Raw genomic sequence first — 27,406 nt, forward strand, 5'->3', positions numbered from 1 at the left:
GGATGTTGCTGGTGTATTACCATTCCAAGAAAGATTTAATAATGCGGTTTACTTATTATCTTCATGTCATGTAGCTCTTCCTCAGAGGGATCTTACTCTGGTAAACATGTAGGACTTTAATCATCTTAAAACTTTGGCTGTTGGAGAGGATCCATTTGGTCCAATGTCTCTAACCGTTACGTCCTTCTTGACCATTTTAACACTTCCCCATCTGTCACTGCTACACTTTCAGTAAAAACAGCTAACACCTATTTGTTTTTGTTCTGAGCTCCAGTTGACAGATGACATTTATTTACATCCCATAGGCATGTAAATAATTACTTTTAAAAGGGATTAAAAACCTGTTTGGTCAGGGCAAGTCAAGACTTTAAACTGCAAGGCTGTTCTCTTTTTATTGCTTCTTTTTCCCCCCACAAGATCTATAAAAGGATTGAAGGCAGTGGAGTGCAGTGTGCTGAGTATTGTGCTTTTGAAGTTCTTTTTGGCTTGTATAGCTTGTTCAGTGCTGTATATGCTCCTGTATAGCAAGAGGGGCTCATGCCCTGGGGCCTGCCAGCACTATGAAAATGTTTTTAGGTCATGACACTGCAAGTCATGCTGTAGCGCACAGGAGAAAATAAATATTGCTCTTGATATTCAGACTGCTCCCGTTTCGGCAGAGGAACTTTGATAAAATGATACGATAGTTGACATTTTGAGGTTATTTGGAAATATGGTGACATAGCATATACATTTCTACAGTTCTTCCACTTTGCTTGGAGCAGAGTTTAGATATGGGTGAGGTGTTGCATTTAAAAAAAAATAAAGTCTTGCTGAAAAGGCTTGGATTTGCTTCAAAACTGTTTTAAAGATCACAGCTGATTTATAAATGTTATTTTAAGAGAATAAAGGGAGATGTAATAGGCTAGAACAGTGAGGAATGTGGTGTGCTGAATTCACAGCAGTAATCCACTTACTGGTTACCTGCTCTTTTACACACACAGTCTTGAAGATGCATTTCTGCACTGAATATATGTTCTGTTGTAGAGCTTTTAAACCAGCTTTCAAGTTTAACGCATGTTATTTCTGATTGGAATGTACACTCGGCAAGCACTTTATCAAGGACACCACACCAATACTATGTAGGGCCTCCATTTGCTCTCAAAACAGCCTCAGTTCTTCGTGGCATGGATTCCACAAGATCTTGGGAACATTCCTCTGATATTCTGCTCCATGTTGACATGGCTGCATCACATCATCTCTGCAGATGAGCAGTACTTTCATGCCGTGACTCTCCTGTTCTACCACATCCCAAAGGGGTTCTACTGGATTTGGTGACTGGGGATGCCATTGAAGTTCACTGAACTCACTGTGATGTTCATGAAACAAGTTTGAGACAACTGTTGCTTTCTGACATGGTTCATTATCATGCTGAAAGTAGCCATTAGAGGATGGTATACTGTGGCCATAAAAGGGATGAACATGGTCACCAACAAGACTGTGAGATTCGGACTATGATTCATTGGTATTAAGGTCCAACGTGAGCCAAGAAAATATTCCCCACACCATTACACCACCGCCACCACCAGTCTGGACTGTTGACACAAGGCAGGTTGGGTCCATGGATTCATGCTGCTGACACTAAATTCTGACCCCACCATCTGCAGCCTCAGCAGAAATCCAGATTCACCAGACCAGGCTACATTTTCCCAGTTTTCAGTTGTCTAGTTTTGGCGAACCTGTGTCCACTGCAGCCTCAGATTTCTGTTCTTGCCTAACACTCTTTTGCTGTTGTAGGTAGCCCATCCACCTCAAGGTTGGACATGTTGTGCATTCTGAGATGCTTTTTCTGCTCACCACAGTTGTGGTTCTCTGAGTTACTGTAACCTTTCTGTCAGCTCCAACCAATCTGACCATTCTCCTCTGACCTCTGTCATTAACAAAATTCTAGAGACTGTTGTGTGTGAAAATCCCAGGAGATCAGCAGTTTCAGAAATACTGGAACCAGCCTGTCTGGCACCAACAATCATGTTGAGTCTTTGAGATCACTTTTTTCCAAATTTTGATGTTTTATGTGAACATTAACTGAAGCTCCTGACTTGCGTCTAGATGATTTTAGGCATTACAGTGCTGCTACATGGTTGGCTTATTAGATAATAGCATGAACAAGCAAGTGTACATGGAGTTCCTAATAAAGTGCTCCTGTGAGTTCAGTTGAGTTGTGCTGTGTAGACAGAAGTTGACCCGTATTGCCCATTTGAGATGAGTATTGATTCTCCGTCTCAGCCATTCTACTTTGTCCTGCTTATGTAATGGCCACTATGTACTTAAATGTTTATGTTCTGTAAACTTAAATAGCCGCTTCTAAGAACAGAAACATACACAGCACTCACCCTTCAATAGATGTGATATCCTGTAGGATATTTACTAGCTTCATTTATCAGAGGAACACATCTGGATGATCTTTTGAACTCATCCAGAATTATCCAGAGGGAGTGTGGGTCTGAGTTGTAAAACACGACCTGTTGTCATTGGCTGTCCTGAACCAGTGAAGTCAAGACCAGCCCTCTCTATCTCTGTCGCACCCACACACACACGCACACACACACACACAACACACATGCACTCATCTTGTATGCCAGTCTCCAGTAAGGATGATGAACCTCCACATAAAAGCCGCCACTCTTCTGAAAGCATTTGCTATTCATTTGCAGCGCCCACATGAAAAAATCTGATTTCTCTGTGGTTCCTCTCAATGAAGCAATAGCAAACATTTAATGCAGAAGTAAGGGGTAACTAAATTGGATTTAAAGATTTGAAAGAAAGTCGTGGATACAAGGCTGTGTATGTAACATCCTGGACTCAGTTGGAAACTCTAATTTCCATAGTACTTGACGTCATGCTGCTTCTTTATTGCAGGCAATTTTCCCTTCTGCCAATACATCTTACACCATCTTAGAAAGAGGTTAATAGAGCTGGAATGCAGCACATGCTCGAAACACCTATGGTCGACTTGATGGTGTGGAGTGGCAGCTCATGAGGTGTAGGGATGTTGAAGGTGTCATGGAAACGTAGATAAATAAGAATGCTTGTTTTTTCAGAGCAGATTTCGAAGGACAGTCATTGACGTGCATTCACATAAAGCCTTGTCTGAAGGAGCAGGCTTACTTAGCACTGAACTGACTGAATGCAACCTGAATTTGGATGATTGCCTGAGAATCACTTGTGTATAATAACTCAGCTCTTTATCTGCACGTGATAACACAGACGTTGTCAGCATCTTTCCATCCACAGCTTTCAGTCTGTCAGAGAGCAGAGTGGGCAGGGGGGCTGAGCTTAGATCATTCACCAGCCAGGGTCGTAGCCCTGCTGTTCCCGAACGAGTCCCCTCTGTGTACCACATGCTTGATATTTGCGATGCATAGCAGACCTTGTCACTGTGGATAAGTTCACTGTTCGGCATTACATAAAATTGACAAATTGTTGTCAAGTGGGAGCCTGCTGTAAGAGTCAGATGGAAAACATTGCAATTTTCCTTTTCTCTGCTGCTTCCGTTTTTTTTTTTGTTGTTGTTATTGTTTTTTTTTTTTTTGCACATGTAAAATTTCCAGGTCTAATTACCATTAATGTAACTCACATAGGAGCATGAGAGGCTATGGCTCACCAGTTTGCAACTTGAGCTCTCTTCAAAGCTCATCACAAACTGGGAGGTGCACAGTTATTTTGTCAAAGCTGAGGTTCCCCTTTGAAAGAACGCAACAATACCTCCTTCACTGGATAACAAGTCTGCTTGTTTTTCTTTCATTCTTGGGAATATTCCCACCATCTGAAACCCACCACCACAGAGTTCAGACATTGACTTCTGTAGTTGAAACATTAGAATTAGCCTTTCTACAGTTTTTTTCATATCATCTGTGCCTCAGGTGTCTCCCTATCACCTCCTTTAGGGAGAAGTATCTAAGGTTATTATCTAATCCTCTTAACTGGAAAAGGAAAGTAGTTTTTCAGGTTTTTTCAGGAGTTCATTTCAGACATACTGTACTTGTATTTACTTCTTCTTTGCTGCCGGGTTTTGTTGTTTTTGTGTCACCATCCTTTGTCTAATAGAATTAAAGAAACCAAATGTTCATATGATGAGAAAGCTGAGTTCCTCTCTCAGAAAGCCAAGTTCATCATGGTGGCACCTGCTCGTCTGGCCATGCCTCCCGGGCTCAGACAGCAGTCACAGTGGAGGACAGAGCTTGGTGTAATGTCAACACACAGATGGTGCTGAAGAGCCCTCATGCAGACATACAGATGGCACCTTGATAAAACATACCAGTCCACCCACTTTTTTTTCTTTTCCTTTCTGGCCATGACAAACGTTCAGGCTGAGGAGGCCTGAGTGAACTAAGCCAATGGAGTTGTCCATTTGCCCACACGGTATAACAATGGTTCCCACCGTGTCTCTGCATGCCACGGATGTCTTTGTCAGCTGTTTGCTTTCCAGGCCACAGTATCAGCACCACAGTATCACCTATGATTGGGAACCAACCCGAGAATACTTTTTCTCAACCCTAACAAGCAGACAGACCAGGAGGAGTCCTGACATAACTCTTTATGTCAGGACTATTTATGTCCTGTTTATGGAAAATAAAGTTTTCAGGCAGCATTACTGTCACATGCCATGAAATGCAAGGCACCCTGATTTCATTACAGTTCAGTCACTGATTTCACTTCTACAGCTTGGCTGCCCAAAGAACTGCTCATTTAGATCACCTGAAAACCTGAATGGTCTCTGCTTCTATGAAATGTTATTACACATATCTGCCGTAAACAGCTGTCAGTGATTTATTGCTACAGTGAGGGGCCCTACACCTCCCTTTCTGTTGACTAATCGTGGCAAAAGCAGCTGTGAAAGCACTGACATTTGTTGTATAAAATACTACAGGTTCAACTATATGTGGAACTGTAAAAAACTGAATTAGAGCTTTGGCTTAAAAGTATTTTAAGTATGCTGGAGAGCTCTGACAAGTGGTTGTAATGGACTGTATCTGTTGCCTTTACACGCTTTCAGACAAAATGCATTTTGTTGACTTATAAAAATGACCATTAACGTCATCAGTAGACAGATATCCAAAAATATCTGTCCACATTTTTCTCTTTCATTACCAAATCCATGGACCATTTTCTGAACAGTTTGGTGAATTAACAATTATATGCTTGAACAGCTGGAACAGGCTGTTTAATGGAAGCTGCTGATATGCCAGGCGAGTAGGGCACAGAAGCTTAAAGCTTAGTTCTCTTTCATTATTAGAGCTTTAATAATCAGCAAGAAGGAACATCAAATCCAGATGAAAGTGAGACTATAAAGCTGTTTGAAAAAAAAAACCTCTTCATATAAGGCTTGAATATATGATCCAGATGTGGCTGGTTATAACACCAACACGCTCAAGTTAGTTTGACAAAAGAGGCAAAGTGCCCACTTTCATACCCCAAAACTACTCTCCTCAAAACCATCTTTGTCTCACTCTTTAGAAAATATATTTGCGCAAGTTAGTTTTGGTCGTTTAATGCAGGGTAGCAAATCATGTGTGTCTGTGTCAGTACAGTCGTTCATGTCATAAATTTGCCTGTAATGTTATATGTTTGAAAAGGAGTCAAACACGTCAACAGTGTGACTTGAGAGGTCGTGCATTTAAGAAAAGGAAAACTGTATCTTCTTATTTTACTTATGTATTTGTATATGTATGTATTTGGTTGTTCCACTCCAGTTAAACTGGACTTTCCTTAGAATTACCTCAGTAGAATCAATTTTTGCCAAGTGAAGCCAAAGCATCTAGCTGTAATTTATGGATTATAGTTAGTTTGAATGTTTTGTGTGGGCATCACGGACACTGACATTTAGCTCTGGCCTTTCCCACACATATCCTTCATATTGGCTCTTCATAGCCTGGCACTCTTCTCTGGGGGATCCACCTCCTATTCTGAATCCTGTCTTTCACTTTCCCTCCAGACGTCTGAAATCGCAGGCTGTACTAAAGTGGATGAGAAGTGGTGGTGCAAATATACATTATGCAGACAAGAGTCAGTGTCATTCGGTTTTTAAAGTGCTAATTATTCAAACCCACACACCATCAGCTGCCTAAACAGTGGCTTGGTGGAGCAGTGGTTAGCACCGTCACCTCACAGCAGGAAGGTTCTGGGTTTAAACCCCAGAAAGGGCAACTGAGGGTGTTTCTTTGTGAAGTTTACACCAAAACATGTGTTTGTCATACTTCAAAACACACGTTAGGCATTGGGAGGACTCCCACCTTTGCACCTGATGTCTAGTAGATGAAACCTAATAGAAGCTGGTCAAAATGACAGGTGATGCCTCAGTGAAGAAGCACTGCATTTACAGTGCCTCAAACGCACAAGTCAGTAATGACCAACCCCTCCACCCACATGCTTCTATAAAGCTCCTAATATGGCTTTATTGTTTTCTGTAGCCACATTGCTTTGCCAAGTTCTGTCCTTGCAGCCACATGCTAGCTTATACTCATCAAACCAAATACACTTCTATGTAACCACCTTTGCTCGGAAACCAAACCTGTCTTCAGCTCTTGAAGGTGGCTTCATGCTGTAAGATGAAGCCTGCTCCTTAAAGATTATTCTCCCAAAGAAAAATGAGAGCGATATCTCCACATATTACTTGACCCACTTAAAGGTGGATTTCCTTCTCCTCTCCCAGGCATTTGTTTCATTTTGTTTTGCTCTAATAATGGAAACAAATGAGAGTCACAGGACTTCCTCTTCCTGCTGTCAGTTTTCTAATTTGAAGATACTGATGGACTGTGATTAGATTAATTTTTCCTTGGATTATCTCTGGCCCACATTTTTTTTACAGATTGATGGGCTGTCAGTCTGATGAGCAGTGAGATGAGAAGTGTCAGATTGTCTGAATGTCCCCCTCCCCCCTCAATTCTACTAATTCTGTTTATTTGCTGCTGTCGAGCAGTTTGCAGCTTCTCTCTCCTCACAGTAATTCTTCTTTCCCAGCTGGCTTTGAGCTACAGCAGCTCTGCTCACTACCTCCCATGGCACAACCCTGTAGCATACCTTTTAAATCAAAGGTTTAATGTATGCCTGTGATATTGCAAGCTGCTGTGACAAGCTTGGCTTAGCTGGCCACAAGAAGACACTAATCTCCAACAGTGAGCAGTTTGTGCTCCTTCAGGCTGTTCAGTTTCTTAGGTTATCTGTTAAACGGTTATATTAATATGGTGCCTTTTCTTAAGCCTTGTTAATTTCATATAGAAAACTTTTGCTAATGGGTTCTGTCGCTTTAAGTAATAATAGTAATTAAATATGAAATCATGACATGGCCATTATCATGAGATTGAAGGTCATTAACACCTGAGAGTCTGTCCTTACGTGAGCATTTTGCAGTAGCCCTCCATTCTCAGTTGCCGGGGCAGAGCGATCTGACACCAGCGTCTCTCCACAAGTACGTGTTGCATACTCAATTCTTTTTTTCCCTATCTTGTTGTCAAAAGCTTTGACAGCAAACAAGAGAAACTTGAATATTGATTCATGTTCCTGAATATTCATTGTGCCTCAGGTCTTGTCTGCATATAGATGAAACAGCATTCTTTCTTATGAATATGTTAAGGAATATTCCTTAAGGCCACCAGGCAGACAATAGACATGTCGCCTCGCATTGCCCTCTTGTTAAGATACATTTGCTGTGGAAGCCTAATGGCTAAAGCACATAACACGTAACCACAGCGTCCACGGTTTGACTCCCAGCCAGAGGACCTTTGCTGCATTAGTTTATTAGTTCCTATCTGTATCTCCACTGCTCCACTATCAAATAAAGGCAGAAATGCTGAAGGAAAAAAAAAAAAGAAAAAAGAAAAGACATCACTACTACAGCCACATCCTCACCCAGCTTACTTTCTGTACCTGCATTGAAGGAAGTAACAAGGGATGAATCACCTTGATTATCTGCCAGTACTAAGTCTGATTCAATATTTCTGTGTATATCAGTACGTACTTTTAAAACATGAATAAGATATCTTCACATGTACAGGCCAGTTTATTCTTGTTGCATTAAATCCAGCCAACCATTTCTATTAGAAAATGGAAATGCATGTACAGAAAAAAAAACAACTAAAAATCATTCTTTTTTTACCCTCAACATTCAGGGTTAAACATGTTGAACAAAGACCTCGAGAATGATTTTCTTGACATCAACCTTCAGAGCAACTTTCAACATCAGAGCAAACTGCTTGTTAGCCAGAATGCACTTAATTCTGCGTTGTCAGTGCTTACTAACTTGCCTTTTGCTTGCATGTTGTCAACTAATCATTATTCCTCCCTTCACCTTTTGATATTCTGAGAAGGCAGGCTGTTAATTGTAGCGTCTTCCTCTTATTAAAATGTCCTATTAATTCTTGCACCAGATTTCTGGATGAATAAATTTACTTAGGTGGAAAACTTTAAGCACTCTCACCATGTGGGCCTACATGTCTGAAAGGCATAGGGAAGGTGATGTTTTCTGCACTATCACAAATCACCTTTCTTCTCCATGTGCGATAGCTGTCACTGACTTGCACAGCTGACAGGGCAATTTTCGAGTGGTTTCTGGTGGGACGTAATGTCAGACTCAGGAGCTTGTGGGCATCAGTTCTCTGCCACACAACACACTGACTCATGGGAGTGATATATATTGGGATGTGGCCAGTTATGTTGATGACTCATGTTGAACTGATAATATGTATGAGTGCATTTAAGATTAATGTCTAAGATTAATGTTGGGTAATATTTGTATTGTTAACACATTACATGCAATACTTTAAAATCTTTGATCTTTGAATCTTTGAATGCTTCTTTCCAGAACTCGCAACCTCATCTGAAAGCTCAGTGTTAATTTGTCAAGCGATTTTCATGTCATGAAGAAGTAAACATAATAATATTTGAAAATATAGAATATTAAATCACTGCAAATTAATTAATTGAAGATTTGGAGCAACAGGAGAAACAGGCTGTGGAACCTGAAAAATTTGTCTTGTTTTACAACGAAAAGTCAAAGAAAGTTGTTGTGGAGAAAAATCTGCTTTTTTTTTTTTTTCAACCTTGGTGAACAAAATGTTGGTGGGTCTCGTGCCAGAAAGCCTGCAACACATGCATGATAAACATGTGTTCACACTAAGTCACTCATAATCTTGTGATGAACTGCCCCATATTTGTTACGCATTTTGTCCATTTCATGTGTGCATGCTGTCCTGGCGTCAGAATGAGAATTTGTGATGAGATTTGAGGTTTGTTTGAGGTTTGTTACAGGGAGCTTATGACCTTAGTGACTGAGCAGCTCCATTGATGTTTTATGGTTAAATCCGCTGCTCATCAACTCCATGATTATCAAAGGGGGTGTTTTCTGTCAGTACATGATGGTGGCTAGCTGATGATTATTTTCATCATAGAGGTAAAAGACACCAAATGAAACAGTTGCTTTGAGGGCCTCAGAAGCCCTTTAGTGTGAATAAGCTAATTGACATGGTGAACGCACGGTGGACGATTACCTCAGTATTTGTTTGTTGTGCTTACTACTTGATTGCCTTTTAAACGTGGGGTTACTTAGCTGTGATTGCCCAGTCTGTTCTTTATGATACAGTTGACTGTTTGCATTATTGTGCAGCCGTTTCAGTTTTTACCATCCAGGCGCTGTGCTGGCACTCTTACAGAGATTACCTAATTAAATGGCTTACATTGTAAGTAGTCTGCATTATGGAGGAGTAAGGGCCAAAAGTAATATTAAGGCAGTATTAATTTATGTTACAGTGTTAGGGAAAGAAAAGAGCTGTGCAGAAAAACAGTTTTTGATGTATGTTCCTCAGTCTCTAACTTGGTTTTAAGAGAGTTTAGACCGCCTCTTTTCTTTGATCCACAGCTCTCCTATATGTCTAAACTTAATTTAACAGAATCAGTTAGTGACATGTAGTTTTCCATTTGCTTCACTTGAAGTTGAAGTAGTTATGTTTTGAACAGTACACACTCACACACATTATGCAGTCCAAGCCTTGCCAGTAAGAACTTGTCTCAAGATTTTTGGTTTCCCAGGAAACTCACCCGGCTTTGTCTCATGGTAAGAGGAATTAAAGAAAGCAGTGTGAAGCTCAGCCTGCATTAATATGAGTGTGTGTCCATCTTTATTATCTGTGCTTACTTCTGTCTACATGATTGAATAATCTGCTTTTATGTGAAGCATCAGTAGCCATACAGAACTGATCAATTGGAAATCAGCCTTCTTTCCTTTTTAGGTTACTTGATCAGAGATTTGCTGAGGCCTTGTAACATAATTTATACTTTCAATTACTCCTTAAACTAAAAATTTTTCATTTTCTTTATATGCATATGAATTTTACTGCATTCTTCCCAAAGAAATGACAGAATCAAGGGCAAGTTTTATAAAAGGACATTCTCTGTTGTGAACACAGGAGTCTTGTGCTTCAGGTCTGTCCGACAGTGCACAGGAAGTGACAGGATTTACTTTATAGAAAGCAGCAACAATGGTTTGTTTAAATTAAACAGCAGAAGAGGTGGGTAGCGTGAACTACCACTACCAACAGTACTGCTTGAAGGTTGATGGATCTTTTGTGACTAAATTTTAAATGTTGCCAAGTCTCTCTGTAGCAAGAGCTGTCGACTGTCAGTGCTGAGCCAGCTCTAACAGCTCTGATGTAATGACTCTCGCATTGCATGTTATAATGGGCTTTATCACCCATGTGTCACTAATCAACTCTCTCACAGGCATCTTCTGATGCCACATGGTTCAGCCAAGTCTCCATGGTGCCGTGTTGCTTGGGATCCATTGCACATTTCAATAAGCAATTCAGAACATTCAAACACAACCGGGATCAGGAGAAGAAATGGAGTTACATTTTTGTAAGATTATAGAATAGATCCCTTAATGTACTGCAGGTAGACATGTGCCTGCTGTATTTTGCTGTATTTATTCAAGATAACCCCATGCTTTTTTTTTTTTTTTTAGAGTCCATTACTGTCAGTGTAACCAAGGTGTTTGCATCTGATTTTTCCCTCTAGAACTTTTTGGCCTTTATACCAATATTCTTCTGATTTCACTTACCTGAGTCATGCAAAAGTCTACTTTGTTATGTTTACCACTTTGTTGGGACACCCTATCATGCACTGCAAGGGACAAGATAACGAGTTAAATATGCGTTAAATATGTTTTGGACTCACATTGCAAACCATTAAACTCTGAAACATTATGTTATATGAATCATTTTCTTTTCCCCTTTTGGGGAAATACTGTATCAGACACCTCTGAATTGAAACTACAGCAGCTCACTAGCTAAATGTTCCATTAACATACAGAGATTATTAAAATACCACATGACAGTGGCCCTAAAATAAAGCTTACCTTTGTGAAGCTTAGTGTGTCACCTCTTTCAGTTCAGTCAGAGTTGCTGGTCCAACTCATTAGTGATAATGAGTTGTGAACAAGAACATCTTGCACTATAACACAATCCAGTACAAGAACAATACTCCCCACAGTGTAAACAAAGTCTAGCAAGTCTACTAAATACCTCCCTGAGAAAGGTAGTGAATGAAGATTAGAAGCTTCACAGCATTAGTGATAAATGCAAGCCTGTTGTATGGGATTATAACATTGAACAGGAATTTTTGTCATTTTGCCCACTCTCTTTACATTACCGTGGGGTTTTGAATGATATTGAGGAGGTTAAGTGAGGATAATTTGTCCCATTTTTTTCATGAACTGCTCCTTTAAGGATCTTCTCCTTCTCAGTCGTGGGTCGGCCTTTGGTCCCACAGTTCTCTGCTGCTTGGCCTGTCCCTCAGTTCTCTTGTCAGAAGAAGACACTGCGTTCTGCTGCGGAAACTGCTGAAGCATTTCCTCCCTTGCAGACTGTTTTCCCTCACTGTGCCTTTGATTGGAGGAAATGAGGCAGCAGAAAAGGAGATGACAACAGCCCTTTTGGGTTTTTTTTTTATACCCCTCATAACTTCTCTCCTTGTTGATCCAAGTTCAAATAACTTGTGACAGACACAGAAATGCCAGGAAAGCAGCTTCTCCTGTTGATTTCGCTTGGTTAATCTGTTTCAGTCATGACGTGGTAGTGCAGAGAACAGGTTCTAACAGGGTGTATAAAGCCTGACGCAGTGGATCTATTTATTATAAAACCTGATGTGCAGCTTAGCATGAAGAGAATGGCCTTATTTGTATTTTGTGCTCAGTTTTACTCAGAGTTTCAGCTTTTGTGACTCAGTTGTTGTGTCTGTGACACACTGAGTCATTGTGACAATGCAGCCCACTCTCCTTATGGTGGTCACATTTCTACACCTGCTGTGGTCAGAGGTGTCACATCCATGTTGGCAAAACATGGTAGTGCTGCAGAGTCGTGGACGAATATAATTTCTTGCTGTACAGAACATCACTGCTCATGGTGTATTTAACTTTGCTTTGCCAATTCATCGCGTTTTATTCAAGATTTAATTGTGTCCACCGGGTTGAATTTAGCTGATGAGTTTCTGGTAAGACATCTTTCTGATAAAGGGATTAATTGCAGAATTTTTCCAGCTGTGTTTACACAGCCTAGAGGGAGGGTTGGGGCATATTAACTATGAAGTAAAAAATGGATGAGCCTCTTATTTCAAGGTGACAAGCCTGTATCCTCAGCGCTGCCCTGCCTAATTATGATAATATCCTACATCAAATAAGTGAAATTAAAGGGCTTTTGATATTCAGCTCAACTGAAGTAGCAGTGATGAGTTGGATACTTCTGACAAGTGGCTGCGACACTGGCATGAATGGAAGCTTTTGGAGGTAAACTTGTTGCAACATAGTCTGCATGAGCCACTTTGCTATAACAACATGGAGACTTTGCTGTGGATACATGTTTGAACATTATAATTTGTCAGCATGTGACAACATGACAGTGCTGAAAGTGGTTGTTACTTTGCCTCGATGAACACACCAACAGAGCTTCACTGTCAGCTGCATGATTGTTTTCTGTCTTGAAGGCTTGGTGTTCATGCCCAGACACACATCCATATTTGCCTTCTGTTCATTATGTTTGGAGTTGTTGATCATACTCAACCAACACTGAAGTTCAGGCCTACCAGTATTAATAAAGTAGTCCAGTGGGAATGTCATTTTGCATTTGCATGTTAATGATACAGGTTGAATGTTTTTTTAAATTTTTTTTAATTTATAAATGTTTTCCCTTAAACAGACTGAGAATGCTGTGCTTGCAAAGCTGTGATCTCCATCCACCAGACAGACATGCTAATATAGCATAGTAGATAAGCCAAGTCCAGCAGTGCCTGATCTGATCCTGATCAAGGTTTATATCCTTCAGTTCAGTGTAGTTACTGCATGATACCTAGATGTTGTGTAATGCACTGGCACAGACTCCGAGTAAGATAAATTGATTATTGACAACACATTGGTGCAAAGTGTAATTAGACAGTGGTAGGATATAAGAATGTGAGTCTCTGCATTTATCTGGTCTGTGCCTGGTTTTATTGGACCAAGTTTGTCTTGTGAGTCAAGCGCTGCATTGACTGTCAGCATTTTCATTCTCATCGATGCCACTCAGTACAAACAGTATAATTACTCACTGTACTTAATGTATGATGTGTATGATTTAATAGGGTTCTGAACTTTTATAACCTTAGATGCCTAATGCCTAAAATCACTTGCCAGTATTGTGCTAGCTAGTGAGCTGCTAAAGATATTACACTTTGTATATCCTATTTAAAACAAACAAAAAACTGTCAAACTATAGTTTTGCATAGCCAGACCTCCAGATCTCTCCAGATTAGATCTCCACACTTTGTTTTAGCACCGTGCTGGAGAGTCAAATATAGTCTATAGCCTCAAATATGGTCTGTGTTAAATTATAATAACAGTGTAACTTTCACTGTTTTGGCCGGTGCCCAGGTTGCTTGCTCACCTACCTTCAAAGTGTGAGCATGTGCATGAGCAACAAGAGGCTGCCTGCAGTTCAGCCGCTGGTGTCATTAATAACAAAGGTTTTCTAAATATTACACATAGAATCTTTTAAAAATGTGGATTTTTGTGCTCGAGCTCTGTGCATTTGTGCTTTCCTTCTTCAGTTTTTAGGCTTGATACTTCTACAAATGATTTGTAATTGCCATTACTGTATGTAGTTAATTAAAGTATAACACTTAACACTTCTCATTTTAAGGCAGAGTGCAGCATTGCGCATTGCCTGTCAAAGACCCTTGTGGTCCTGCTGTGGTGGGCCAGGTTCATTATACCCCCGGGTCAGGCACGCCCTCCTCAGAGCAGTTTTACTAATAACAGGAAGCATGGTCACTGCTGCAGATGCTAATTAGCAGCTGCCCAGAGCCTGAGACAGCCTGATTACAGCAGGAGGAGTGTAGTTAGCATGCAGAAAAAAGGCTCTGAAACATCAGATCAGACTTAGCCATATGCTAGCTGTGCCTCACAAACTGCAACTAAAGAGGAATATCTCCACTTAAAATGCTCCAGGGAAACGTGTTTGTGTGTATACACTTTTACTCCTGTTTGACTCTCATCAGCAGAGAGATGCCATTAATTATGCACAGTTTATGCTTCGATAACACCAAGGTGCACTTTCTGCCCCAGATTGAACTGAGGTGTGTGTTTTGCAACTGCGGCAGCAGCGCAACAGGCTCCATCATGTCCCCGGAGAGTGAGGCAAATTTGTGATAACAGTCAGCACTGCTGTAATATCATTGTTGTTATTATAGCTGATTGCGGAGTCTAAGTGCTGAGTCAGCAGCAGTTCAATTGGAAGACTTATGGTTATAACCCTGAATATTCACAGCTAACACAGCCTGGTACGTCTCACTGTGGTCACTACAACAGCATTAGTCAGGAAGGAAATGGGCGCTGGGTTTTTTCAAAAGTATCATGGTGTTCTGATCCTCCTACACACTGAGAGGGAGTAGTGGAGCTGGAACAGGCACCAGGGTAAGATGCCTCCCTGATATAGACCTTTGCCAGCTGAAATGATGATTTGTAGAAGGATGTAGAAAAGGCAGGAGAGAGGATGGGAAGGCCCTATGCACATGTCTGGGTTCAGTGCATCACAGCTTTGTTGTTGTTGTTGTTTTGCTCGCAGGTTCAGTTGCCACAAGTACAAAACAGCGTACATGTGGTTTTTTTTTAATAATACTGTAAGTTGAAGGGTTTTGTTAAAATGTCACTGTTACATAACATGCTTGTTACATCTATTGGCCCTTTCTTTGTCTGCCATTTTCTGGCCTGGCATAAAAGGGAGAGATGGCGCCTACGTGCTGCCTTTTGGCCCAGATATGTAGTGACTGTGCTGATATATTCATGGTCACTGTAATTTAATGTGATGTTCAATAGATGGTCGGTTCACTGAGCTCTTTTCAATTACATTTTTCTTTTTCTTTTTTTTTTTTTTACCTTGATCATATTGATGAAAGCTCCTAGCAGTCTCAGTTGTCACTGGAAACAGGAGCTGGGAAACAAGGTCTTAATTTGAGGCTGGGCTTTGTATCAAAAGCATGGTGCTTTTCAAGCCAGCATGTGTTTTCTATCAAATTGCCAGACATGTTACTCCAGTAACTATTTGTTCCATGGATTGTCCAGTGTGGTAGTAGTCTTTGTAGTCCCCAGACAATTGTGTTTGTATATGTGTGTCTGTGTGTGTAGTATAGAGCCTGGCAGTTGTTTGTAACTATGTTGTTTTCTTCAACATTAAAGCTTTTTTTTTTCTTTTTATCTTCTGACAGGATCTTTCATAGTCAGTGGGATGTTAGTGCTCTGGAAGCAGGACCAGGACTGACTGAAGGAGCATGGTGAAACACCAACCCCTCCAGGTCTATGAGCGCCAGCTGTGTTTGTCTTGTATCACTGGGATCTACGGTTGCCGCTGGAAACGCTATCAACGTTCCCATGATGATACCACTAAGGTGAGAGGCGGAGGAAACCCCCCCCCCCTTTATGGGATCAGAATTTGCTGGACAAAAAAACACACACATCATGAAACACACAACATACTGCATAACCTGACACTGTGTAGCTTATTGCATACAGTACATGTACAGGATGGTCACTAGTTAGAAAGCCTTCAGCAGCTAATCTGTTAATGTACCAAAGAATGACATTTGCCTGACCTTGCAGCGTTGTATGTCTGAATCCTCCACATCTCACACATTTACTCATTTATACCCACATTTAGGAGATTGTAGATGAGCTTTCTCCTGTGATGAAAACCCTTTTGACAGTTGAATATGTGAAATTTTCCTCCCAAAATCACTGGGAGGCAAAGCAATAGGGAACATTGTTGAGACTCCCCATGCTGTCATTGATTATCTCACAAGATAATTATAAGCTGTACACACTCAAACTGTGTATGCACATGTGCTCACGTCATATTTGCAGCATGGACTCGATTGCTCCATGCTGTGCAATTTATCTTGTCAAGGTCAATTTCCGTGATAACAGCACAGCTCTCCTTAGAGAGACTGTTGTGGAATGATATCAATTTTCAGGTTTTTAAAAGCATCCCTTTTTAAGAAAGTTTTTTTTTTATGATTTTCTTAAATTAGACATTTTGGTTTTCCTCATCTGATTTGTCCATCTTTCAATGACCCTATCAACTATATTTCTGTCCAAAATGTGTGTATAAGAAAATCATCACATTCCTCTTTTTAGATTTTTGGCTGCTGAATTTAAAAGCTATTACTCTAACTGTTAGATTAATGTGAGTCTTTTCACAGCTCTGAATAACAAGATGGCTGTGTAGGAAGTGGAAACATTGCGAAAGCACTCCGTTACTGAATGTGCTACTAAGGAAAAAAACATAAAACCCATAGAAGGATGTAGTGTACAGTTTCTGTTTGGCATCCGCTGCAGTGTGCTCTTACACCTCATGGTCTCGAGATACCCTTCACTGATGTTTGACTTTCAACATTGATTTACAAAGAACAATTATCTTTGACCAAATATGTCCATGCTGGCTTATCCTCCATTCAGTAACCTTGAGTTATCCACATAGACTCTTTCGACATTACAATGCTCCACTGTTTCCAGTCTGGAATCATTTTTAATTAGTTTTATCAGATTTTTTTAACCCATAAAATGGCCTGTCTGTTGTTTAGTGCAGGTTATACTAAAAGTATTCTGATAAAAGTCACATTTGTTGCAGCCTGTTGAAGACTTTGAGACAAGGAAAGTTGTGTATTTGGCTTATAAATTATTTTTTAAGCAGGTAAGGGTACGTTCGAAATTATGCAATTTTTAAATTGTTTTATCATTCTGGCACTTTTTGTGGCTAGACTTTCTTAATAGAAATTTAAGCCAGTGTGCAACCAAAACCTTTTTTTTTTTTTTTCTAGTTTTAGGGACATCTCAGGATAATTATCACAGCCTACACAAGATGAGCCGTGTGTCCTGACCGTTCCCTTAATCTCTTCTATTCTGTATTTAGGAAGGACAGACAGGTTATGTTGCTGCAACAAACTCAAACACACAGCATATAACCATGTGTGCGTGTTCATGTGCACACAGACACAAGGTTGGATGATTTATTTATGCCCACATACCATACTGTAGACAAGCAGAAACCTGGGACACACACACAATAGGCTCATGTCACTCAGCGCGCACACACAGATGTACCAAAGAAAATATATAGCCTACATTAACCCTGCATGAGGTGTTTAAACAGAAACAAACAACAAAGGCATTTAAGGGTGGTTAACACTGGATCACAGGGTGGACACTTGGATCACATAAAAAGCATAGCAGAACTAAATAAAGAGATATTGATTCCCCCCCACCACCACCACTGTTTGCAGGAAACTGGACACCGTGTAGCTCTGTTTCCTGTTTCAAGTGGTTGTCTTTCAGGCCAACTGACAGGATAATGCCCAGTCAGCATTATTTGTTCACTGCGCTCATCCTTTGTTTTGACCGCGCGGTGTTGGACGCCACTTATCTTGACCTAAGCATAAGAAGCTCTCAGTTGGGCACTCTGCAGGCAGCTGACCATTTCCATTCAGTGGATTCAATATACCCCCCCCCCCGCCCCGCCACCACCAACATTCTTTTAAATTGTTTACCCAATGGAGGAGAGAACTGAAAACAGACTGAGCCACTACTAAGAGTGCAGCTTTGCCCTGGTGCTGTCAATAGAGCTGTGTAATCTGCTATTTATTTATCTGTCTTTATTTTAGAGTCTGCTCGAAGCAGAGAGCTGTCATTTCAGCACAAGTCGAGGTGACGTTATATAAGACTGCATCTTTAACGATCCCAGTAAACAAACTGTGACCAATCAAGGGCAGGTATCAGCTACATGTAACCGGACCGGAGCGAATCACAGAAGCGTGAGAACTGAGAATCTCATGTTGAAACAGCTGTAGACTCATTCATAATCCACAAGTAGATCGTGCTGTTTCTCTCCTTTTTTCATCTTTGTTCACTGTGATGAGCCGTTCAGCTCGACCGGCTGTCTCCGTGAAGCTGCTTCTGTCTGTGTTCAAGGTGCTTTGTGGGAAGACAGCCCACGTCACGCAGTGCAAGCCGATCTGGCCTCTCAGTAATAATTGAAAGTATTTCCATTTAGCCACTCATTACCATTCAGTCACACAAAGGCTTCAAAAATAGAAACAAAGGTGCTCTGCCATCATTTGTCAGTGATCTTGTGGTCTTCATTTGCCCTGGACTGTGAACCTTTGGACAAGGCAGACAACTCAGTTACCTTAAACTAGCAGTCACACTTACTTGGTTGCAGGAGTGATGGTGACTCCACAAAGTGACAAACATATTATTGCTTTCATTTGCTTTGTATAGCAGCAGTTAAAATGGCAGAAGAACAGGAAGTCGAATGTGCAGAATTCAAATGAGATAGTTGTTGACAAGATGTTGCTCATAGAATTATTCAGTTTTTTTTTTCTTGCTTTGGATTTATAGCATCCTCTGAAATTGAATTTTTAATGATTTCAGTTTTTGGACTAAAGGGCATTAATGTTTTCTGGCTTTTTTTCCCCCTACATTTTAGGTGTCTGATCACATGCTTGTCCGCTCATTTTCCCACTAGCTGTCAGACTGAAAGGTCATAAGCTTCAGTAAATCAGATGTGAGGTGACTCAGTGATGAGGCTGAGGGTGTGGTGGTTAGTGATGTCTTTTTGGATTTGAATTTGGCAAATAGATACTAACATGTGTATTATATGTATTTTAGTGAAATTTTTATAGATGTGTTATTTCAGACTTCAAGATAAAGCCACATTTTTCAACACATTATCAGGTTTTGGTGTTTTCTGAGTGACTTTTGCTTGAATGGGATGCCTACATGTATCGCTTTATGTCAAAAAAAGCAAAGAGGGTAGTTTTTCTGGATCATATTCTTCTGATGAACCTCCTTTCTTTCTAACTTCCATAATCATCTGAATGAAGCTAGACATTTAGATTTACTGGTCCATAAACAAACCCATATATCCACAGCATATTTATAATAGGGAATGTCCTGAAATGCATGGGAAAAACCTTGTTTATTCACAGTGTGTAACGCAGTTTTGTGCTCTCCACTCTGATAATGGCAGTTCATCATCTACAGTAAATATTCATCAGAAGCTATGAGTCACGCAGTGTTTGTAAATGATTCATATATTTTCAATGAGTGAGTTTCCCTGATGTAGTAAAACTTTCACCCTATGATGGGAAAAAAAAGATGATGCAGGGTTAAGCAACGATAAATTTGGAAATTCAAATTTCAAGTCAAGTCTATTCTGATCAAAACCCTTGAACAGAATGTTCAGTTATTAAAAATAAAAAACAAAATGTTTGTTATTTTGCTCAGCCACGATATTAACAGCTGGAATAAACCTGAAGTGCTGTGTTCACTCAGTTCACTGGTTGGGCCTTTATTGTAGCCTCACTATTATGTCAGTACACTACACGAAAGGGTTGCAGTTTTTTGTTTTTTTTTTTGGAGTGATTTATTTTGACTGAATCAAAATAGATGGTCGTTGAATAACATATGTACTTTATCTGGTGCGATTAGAAAAACCCCAAGCTATTTCCTGCGTGGCTGTTCAAGCTTGTGATGCATACAGTAAGTGCCTTGTGCCAATTAGTCTGGTTTGTGGTCCACCTCAAAGTAGAAATCCCAACCATCAAATGATAAATGCAAAACACTTGTATACTGTAAATGGTAGCATGATTCCTGCTTAAATTCAGTAGATCTACACATTAAATTTTAGAAAATGAACAAATGTTAGTGCATATAACACATTGACAGTATTATCTGTATTTATTATTTATTTTAGTATCGAGGGCAATATGTCTAAAGATATAGAGGAAAATGAAGGTTCAGTTCAGTATTAGACAAGTGTTTGTAATGTTTTTCAGTTTCCAGGACCTTCTTCATATTGAACACTTTTGCATTTTGCGCGTTTCTCTGGTCGTATAGCTGCATTGTAAAGCAGTGTACACTCAGCCTGAAATGCCAGGGACTTATCGGGATAGGCTCAGGAATGTGACGAAGGACTGAGGTGTTAAGTCCAGTGAAGATAGAGGCAAAGGGAGAGGCATGTGAGGCTGTGCCGTCCTGCGAAAGAAAAACAGCTACAGCAGCTCTGTATTTTTCTTTTCTGCTTTCTCTCCTACATACGCTTTAGTTTACAAGTTTACCCACACAAGCGGACATGTTTGTGTTTGTTTCTGTGTTCATCTTTGACTACAAGTTGATTCAGGATCCCATGCCATATTTTCTCTCCACAGTGTTGGCACATTAGATGGCAGCATACTGAGTTGAGCTGCCATACCTAATTGAATGCATCATTTAATTGTGTAGCTGTGTAACTATATAGCAGCAGAGATCTGCACTGAAATGATCTGACCAGAAATCATCTCATAAATGTAATTTATCATGTGTATGTTAAAGTTGAATATGTATTTTGTTAGAGGAAACCCTGATGTTAGCTGTCAAAACATAGCTAAAAATGTAAATATATAATAAACTAGTAAAAATGAATAAATTAGTTGCATTTACATGTTCTCTAAGCTTAGGTATTATGCTTCTTTAGACATTGTCAACATCTCTTAGTACAGTCAGTACAATAGTTAGTATTTGTCTTCCCTCTGATGACTAATCTTATTATTTATCGGTTTGTTCAATAACCCACAGAAAGTGCAGTTCGCAGGAAAGGAGTTTTATCACTGCCAGAAGTTCATAAGTCAGTGTTGAAAGTTATCTTGTTAAAGTGGTATCGACACAGTGACACACTGCACATGACACAGGCACCACGTCTTCATGTAACCCTCATACTGTATTTCTTTAAGAGAATGCTGTGGAAGAAATGTGTGTAGTTATTATTATACTGGTTATCCATATGCTTGCCCGTGTGATTTATTGGCTGTTGGCCTGTTTTCTTTCCCTGTGCGCTGCTGTAAAGGGGGTCAGAGCTAAGCCCAGTATGCTCGTGTATTGTAGCTATATTTGCATGTTTGACAGCTTGAAGAAGATTTACATTCATACACAACAATGCATGCTTGACTTGTGAATGTGCAGAATGACTAGTTTTGGTGTGCAAGTGCATTATTTATTTACTTTTTTATAGCGTCCTGGTGTGTCTGTCTGTCTGTGTCATGTCTGTCTCCAGGTTACCTTGCAAATCAGATGCAAATCAGAGTAGATAGTATTGCTATATGCTTTGTTTTGATAGTAACACAACACGTGTGTGTGATTTTATTATGTGAGTCTAAGTAAGCAAGCATGCCCGTGCATGCGTACACTGTGCAGTGGTGTCTCTGCTGAGCATGAATAATAACCCTTCTGTGGACACCATATTGTTGCCCTGATCCCGTTTGACATATTGAAACATTCTTGGAGGATTAAAAGAGAGCACACACCGATTGTTCAGTCATGTTAGTGTTATCACTAGGAACCGCAGTCATAAGGAAAAGGAGGAAATGAAGATCAGAAAACCTCTGTAACCAAACATTGCAGAGTGAGCTTAATGCTGCTATTGCCTTTAATTTGACCGCGATCTGTGCATGCCTTATTTTCCTGGTTTTAATTTGATTGGGCACCACATTGGTGGTGGCTGTTCCAAAGGACCACACAGAAAGAAACGCCAGCAAGTCTACACACAATTTAATTTTTTTATTTAAAAGTCACCTTAGGAGACCATATATCTCTGTACACTACTCTACCACAGTAAATTGGTACGGTAAACCTGACCCTCGTGGTACTCCAGACACAAAGCAGAGATATTCACCGTGCTTATGACAGTTTGCCATCAGGGCTGCAAAAAGTTTTTGGTTTAGTGGTTTATTAAATAATACTAATGATGTAAATGAAGCCTGGCTGCTATTAAGTTCATTTGAATGAACTAAATTCAGACTGATACTTTTTAAGACTATTCATATGCACATGTAGAACACAACAAAGCACAAATGTTCTCTACTAATGAACTTGATATAAAAGGGAGATGCTATTTTGGAGCTTTGATCAGACAGATGAGGAAATATTAACTAAAGGGCTTGATGGTGTGAGCTCAACAAGGATATCACTGATGGTATCAAAAAAGTTCTCCTAGGATTATGTCGGACATTATAAGTGGTTCTTAAACCCTAAACTTAACAAGATTATTGCTGTAGACAGAGAAAAACAATCCCGTAAGCCTATCTAATAAATATGTTATTGGCTCATAATCCACTATACTGGACCTGCTGTGAGTCATTTAAAGTCAAGACAAATTAAAAAAAAGAAAATCAGACTGACAGCCACAAAGGGAAGCAGAAAGCTGCTCTTCTCTCCTGTACTACAGTGGTCCACAGCCCCTGTAAAGGTACTTTACATGCTCTTCCACTCTTCTCTCCACACCTGCTCTCCTCAGATGTTAAAATCAGTGACACAATGTCCTCTGCTGCGGTGGTGAGTCTGCTACGATATATACATCATAGTGTCAGGAAATGGCTATGAATCCTTAGTAGATACATTCCTAAGACCTGTTTAGCATTTATGACTCCGCTGCTTGCAGGAAGTTTAATGAGCAAAGTGCAGGTGGAGGATTTTATGGAATGTGCCCTTTTTAGGTTTTAATATGAGTGTTTATATTCTCCATAGATATTTGCCTTGATCCATTTAATCCTATTTTAAGCAGGGAAGTTTTTTTTATATAACTTAGGCTATGACTTCCATCCTTTTTTCCATTTATACTTTAGGGAGCAAATTCGTTCATTCTTTTTAAAATGTTTCTAATCTTAACTATTGCAGCTGTTTGGGCTACATGTGTTAAAGTTACTTTTTAATTAAAGCTCAACCACATAATTTTATTTGAATTAAAACCAATTTAATAGCTATGAATTTTCCCAAGGAGAACTTTGTCCTCTTTGTCTTCTATGATTTCTCCAAGGGACGAACATCATAACACTAGTCTGAATGATTATCAGAGCAAAGCTCTGGGCGACCGTTAGCTTGCAGTGCTCTTCAAACAGCCTCATTCCCAGAGCTTGTGATGTTCTGATAGATTTTCGGTTGCCGCACTGTCAGTCTGTGCCATGGGGTGTTGTGCCCAAATAAAATGCTAGTCATGCAGAATGTTAATGTGATGTGGCCAGGGCAGGCCAAGTCATGTCAGGCTGGACGAGCTCTGCTGCTGAGTTAGCTGCAAGACAGGAAGCAAGAGTATCAGGCCTATCAGGGTGTTTAAATCTCCACTAACTGAGAAATGGAAGCTGTTCTTCAAGGCTCTGTTTTTGATACAATAACACGGTTACAGTTATAAACCTGAACCTTTAGTAACCTAAATAAAACATCCAAAATATCCACTAATCCACTAATACACTGTGAGAGACTTTCTCTCCTGGAAATGAAAGATTTAGATTTATCCAGAAATAACAGATGCCTAATTTACATATTCAGACCAATAGAGTGGTGTGTGTTAATGATGAATAATAAAATCCCATCTTTAGCATTAGATCTCTGCAATGACACACAGTTTAACAGATGATCTGATTAATTAAAGAGCCCTCAGTTATTACAACTTATTGACCACACCATCTCAGCTCTCTCAGGGGCATCTCAGGTCGCATCCATCATAATCCAGAGGGGAGTAGGGGGGGGGGGGGGGTGGAGGAGTGAGAGAGTGGGGGTTGAACAATGTCACTTCTCAGGAGCAAGGTCAGATTTCCCAGGTGTTCCCAGGTAGTCATTAAGGACCATGGGAACCAGGGTCGGCGCTTTCTCATCAGTGAGCAGAGCTGCCTCCCACAGAGACCACGGTAACCTTTTTGTTCCTCGAATTGATTTGTTGCACTCTTTGTCATAAGACAACATTTATGATGTTAGTAAATGTTGTGTGTTTTGCAGAGAAGGTTAAAAAAAATAAAGATAAACCCCCAGAAAAGTCAAACTATTTGCTTTTTCTAAAAAGATAGCTCTTTTTTTTTTTTTTTTTTTTTTAGGGTTATTTACTTGTTGAAAAAACAGACATGTGCAGCCCATTATTATTTGGATGGTGCCCATATTATCTGATGTAAGAGGGTATTCTTACATAATAAAGGTTTTTTTCTAACACTTCTGAAACTTTGTTCAGAAGGCATGCCCAAATATGACAGGGGATTGAATCAGCATTCCCCTAAGCTTGTTTCCCTTTTTTGTACAACTTATCACTGACATGCCATAAAACTAAGCCCAGAAATTAAATGATGCATCTCTATTCTGTCACGATTTCCAAGTTAAGTCTGACCCAGGTGGGAAACCTCTTCAAATAAGCTTCAGACAGGAGATTTTATTTATGATTCAAAACTTCCGTACTAAACAGCGAGAATGAGACCAGATATAAACAGGTTAGGCAGCCTGTCTGATGTGTGTCGCATCAGCTTGTTGAGGCGATAATAATCTGATCCTTGACCCACACATAATACATTCAAGGTGACTGCTTGACTGAGAGTTTTCATTTTGACGTACGGTGTATATCATCCACACGTAGAGGTGATTTTATATTTAGGAAGCATTATCATACATATGGATTAGTCTGTTGTTTCTTTGTTTTTTAGTTAATCATTTACTGGGTTTCACTGGGTTTTCTGAACTCAAAGGGAAATCTTCACATTGCTTGTTTTGTCCCACCACCAGTCCAGATCCCAGAGAGATTGAATTTACAGATGTAGAACAGACAGAGGCAGCAAATCTTCACATGTGAGGAGCTGGAACCAGTGAATGTTAGGCCTGTCTACTCTGATTAATCAATTATCGACTAATCACATAACTGACTTCTGGTTTTTGTATTAAAAAACACACTGATCTAATGTAAATACACTTTGTTTATGCAAATGTATGCATGCATTTTGCCAAATGTCTCTTGCCTTTCGTTGCCTTCTTATGTTCTAAACACCTCTATAATGACAGTCACAGCTGACTTATGTCTAAAGGGGAGGTTTTCTGAGAAAATGTTCCATTGTGCAATTTTTCCAGATTACATAAAATGAAAGTCACTGAGTTGGCCTCCCTACTCTTCTTATCAAAATATGTGTGTTGTTTTCTCATAACCTTTCACTTTATATGTTCACTGGCGTCAGCTGATAAACGTGTTCGCTCCTCACGTCATGGAGCAGTGAACATTCTGACTCCCTAACACGCCTAACTAGCACTTACTTCTTTAGCTGATCTCCTTGCACTTTATCTTATTGAACAGATTTAGTTCTTAGTACTTACTTCAAGGTCTCCTACTGTACTGAAGCTTTAATGTTGTCACTCACATAAGTCACTTTGGATAAAACTATCTGCCAAATGAGAAAATGTAAATGTCCTATTCCTCTTTAACCTAGAGATGTTGTTCTATTAATATTGTATATACGTGTGTGTTAACCAGCAGACGTCAGCCAACATGGTAGCTGCTCAGGTTCTCTGACTTTTCTTTAAATGATGAACAGTTCTCTGGACTTTACAAAAAAAAAAAAAAAAAAAAAACCTCAAAAGGTTCTTGTCTGAATCACAGCAAAAGTGTAGACGGATTTAATGTACACGGGGAAAGATAGAGACGAGTCTGTCTGTATGCACGTGTCCTCCTGAGTATGACCAAGGTGTGCTTTTTCTGTCTGAGTTTCTGAAGATGTAGCCAGTTTAATATTTGCCACGGTACGAAAGTGCATGACAGACGAGGACCGTAATTAATCAGCTTGCATGTGCAGTTATTAAAAGTCATTGCTTGATAATGAGCAAAGTGTATTTGGGAATACTCTCTACAAAGGTCAGCAGCCAGGTTGACATTATGTTCTCAAAGTAGATAAGTTTGTTGAAAGTTTACTTGCAATGAGCTCTGCCAGTCTCTGAAGATATTCTGGAAAAGTTGAAGTTGTGCTTGTCAGTCCAATAAGTTACACTGAATGTGTATTGGAGGACTTTGTATAAAAATAATATTAGTATTGCTATAATTGGATAAAATAATAATGTTTGCACAGCAGGAGAATTTTTCTAGTGGGTATTTCCTTTGTTTTGCCATCATTCAGAGCTGTTCTGCACTAATTGTCACACCATGGAGCACATGGAGCAGTGAATATGCTATTAGTCTTATCAAATTCTGATTAAATATAGTGGAGCCACAGAAATAATGGATTGCATTTGTGTGTGTGTGTGTGTGTGTGTGTGTGTGTGCAGTGGGAGCTGCTGTGGTCCCTCATCCTCCTTTTTACCTTCTGTCTGCTGCTGGTCTGGTTCTACTTCTGGTGGGAGGCACATAATGACTACAATGAATTCAACTGGTGAGTACACAACCAAACTGACTGTGCATGTGTTGTCATGTCAAAACCTGGGCCAGACGTCTGTCACCATATTGTTTTGGCTGTAAATAGATCCTGTCCGTGCTCTGTCGGCTAACTGATTTCCCAAATCATCGGTTTAATCTGTCTTCTGCCTTAATCTGAGCAGAGCTCACCCAGCCCCTCACAGATTACACCATTACATAACGGAGAAATGGCTCGCCAAACATTTCCTATACTGTACGTCACTCATTTCTTATGAAGAAATTCTGAAAACATTTCAACAATATTTATTCCAAACCCATAAGTGGAGTTCACGTCTTTTCAAACCCCACATACAATTTTCCTTAAAGTGCAGGTAACACCATGATTTAATACAAAAGATGCTGCTGAAATTCAGTATATTCACATTGCAGGGTAACTGTAAATAAAATGTGAAATTGGGTATTGTTTTAAGTCTTACATAAGTCATGTTATAAAAGGTTCTTCTAAATGCTTTTGTACAAAATGGCAACTGCTGTGTCCCATAATGTCACATACACTGGTCTTTCTTGGCAGCTAGCTTTCCCCTCCCCCTCTCCTCCTGCTCTCAGGGGCCTCTACAATGTCACCTTTTCCTTTTATTGTCATTCATTGCCTTCCATTGCCTCTTCCCACATTCCTT

At 39.9% G+C, this 27,406-nt stretch overlaps 1 protein-coding gene across 2 annotated transcripts in view; it reads left to right on the plus strand.

Moving 5' to 3' along the window:
• gdpd5b (glycerophosphodiester phosphodiesterase domain containing 5b) overlaps positions 1-27,406 on the plus strand; it is a 43,391-nt gene that overhangs the window by 1,023 nt on the left and 14,962 nt on the right. For both annotated transcript variants that reach the window (XR_005894580.1, XM_041046302.1), the window contains exons 2-3: positions 15,763-15,942; positions 26,642-26,745. Coding sequence is in view for 1 of the 2 variants with exons in the window: in XM_041046302.1 (XP_040902236.1) it covers positions 15,826-15,942; positions 26,642-26,745 (221 nt within the window). In the remaining variant the exon portion in view is untranslated. The remainder of the gene's footprint in view (positions 1-15,762; positions 15,943-26,641; positions 26,746-27,406) is intronic.

Source organism: Toxotes jaculatrix, chromosome 9 (genome assembly GCF_017976425.1).
Source record: "Toxotes jaculatrix isolate fToxJac2 chromosome 9, fToxJac2.pri, whole genome shotgun sequence".
NCBI lineage: Eukaryota > Metazoa > Chordata > Actinopteri > Toxotidae > Toxotes > Toxotes jaculatrix.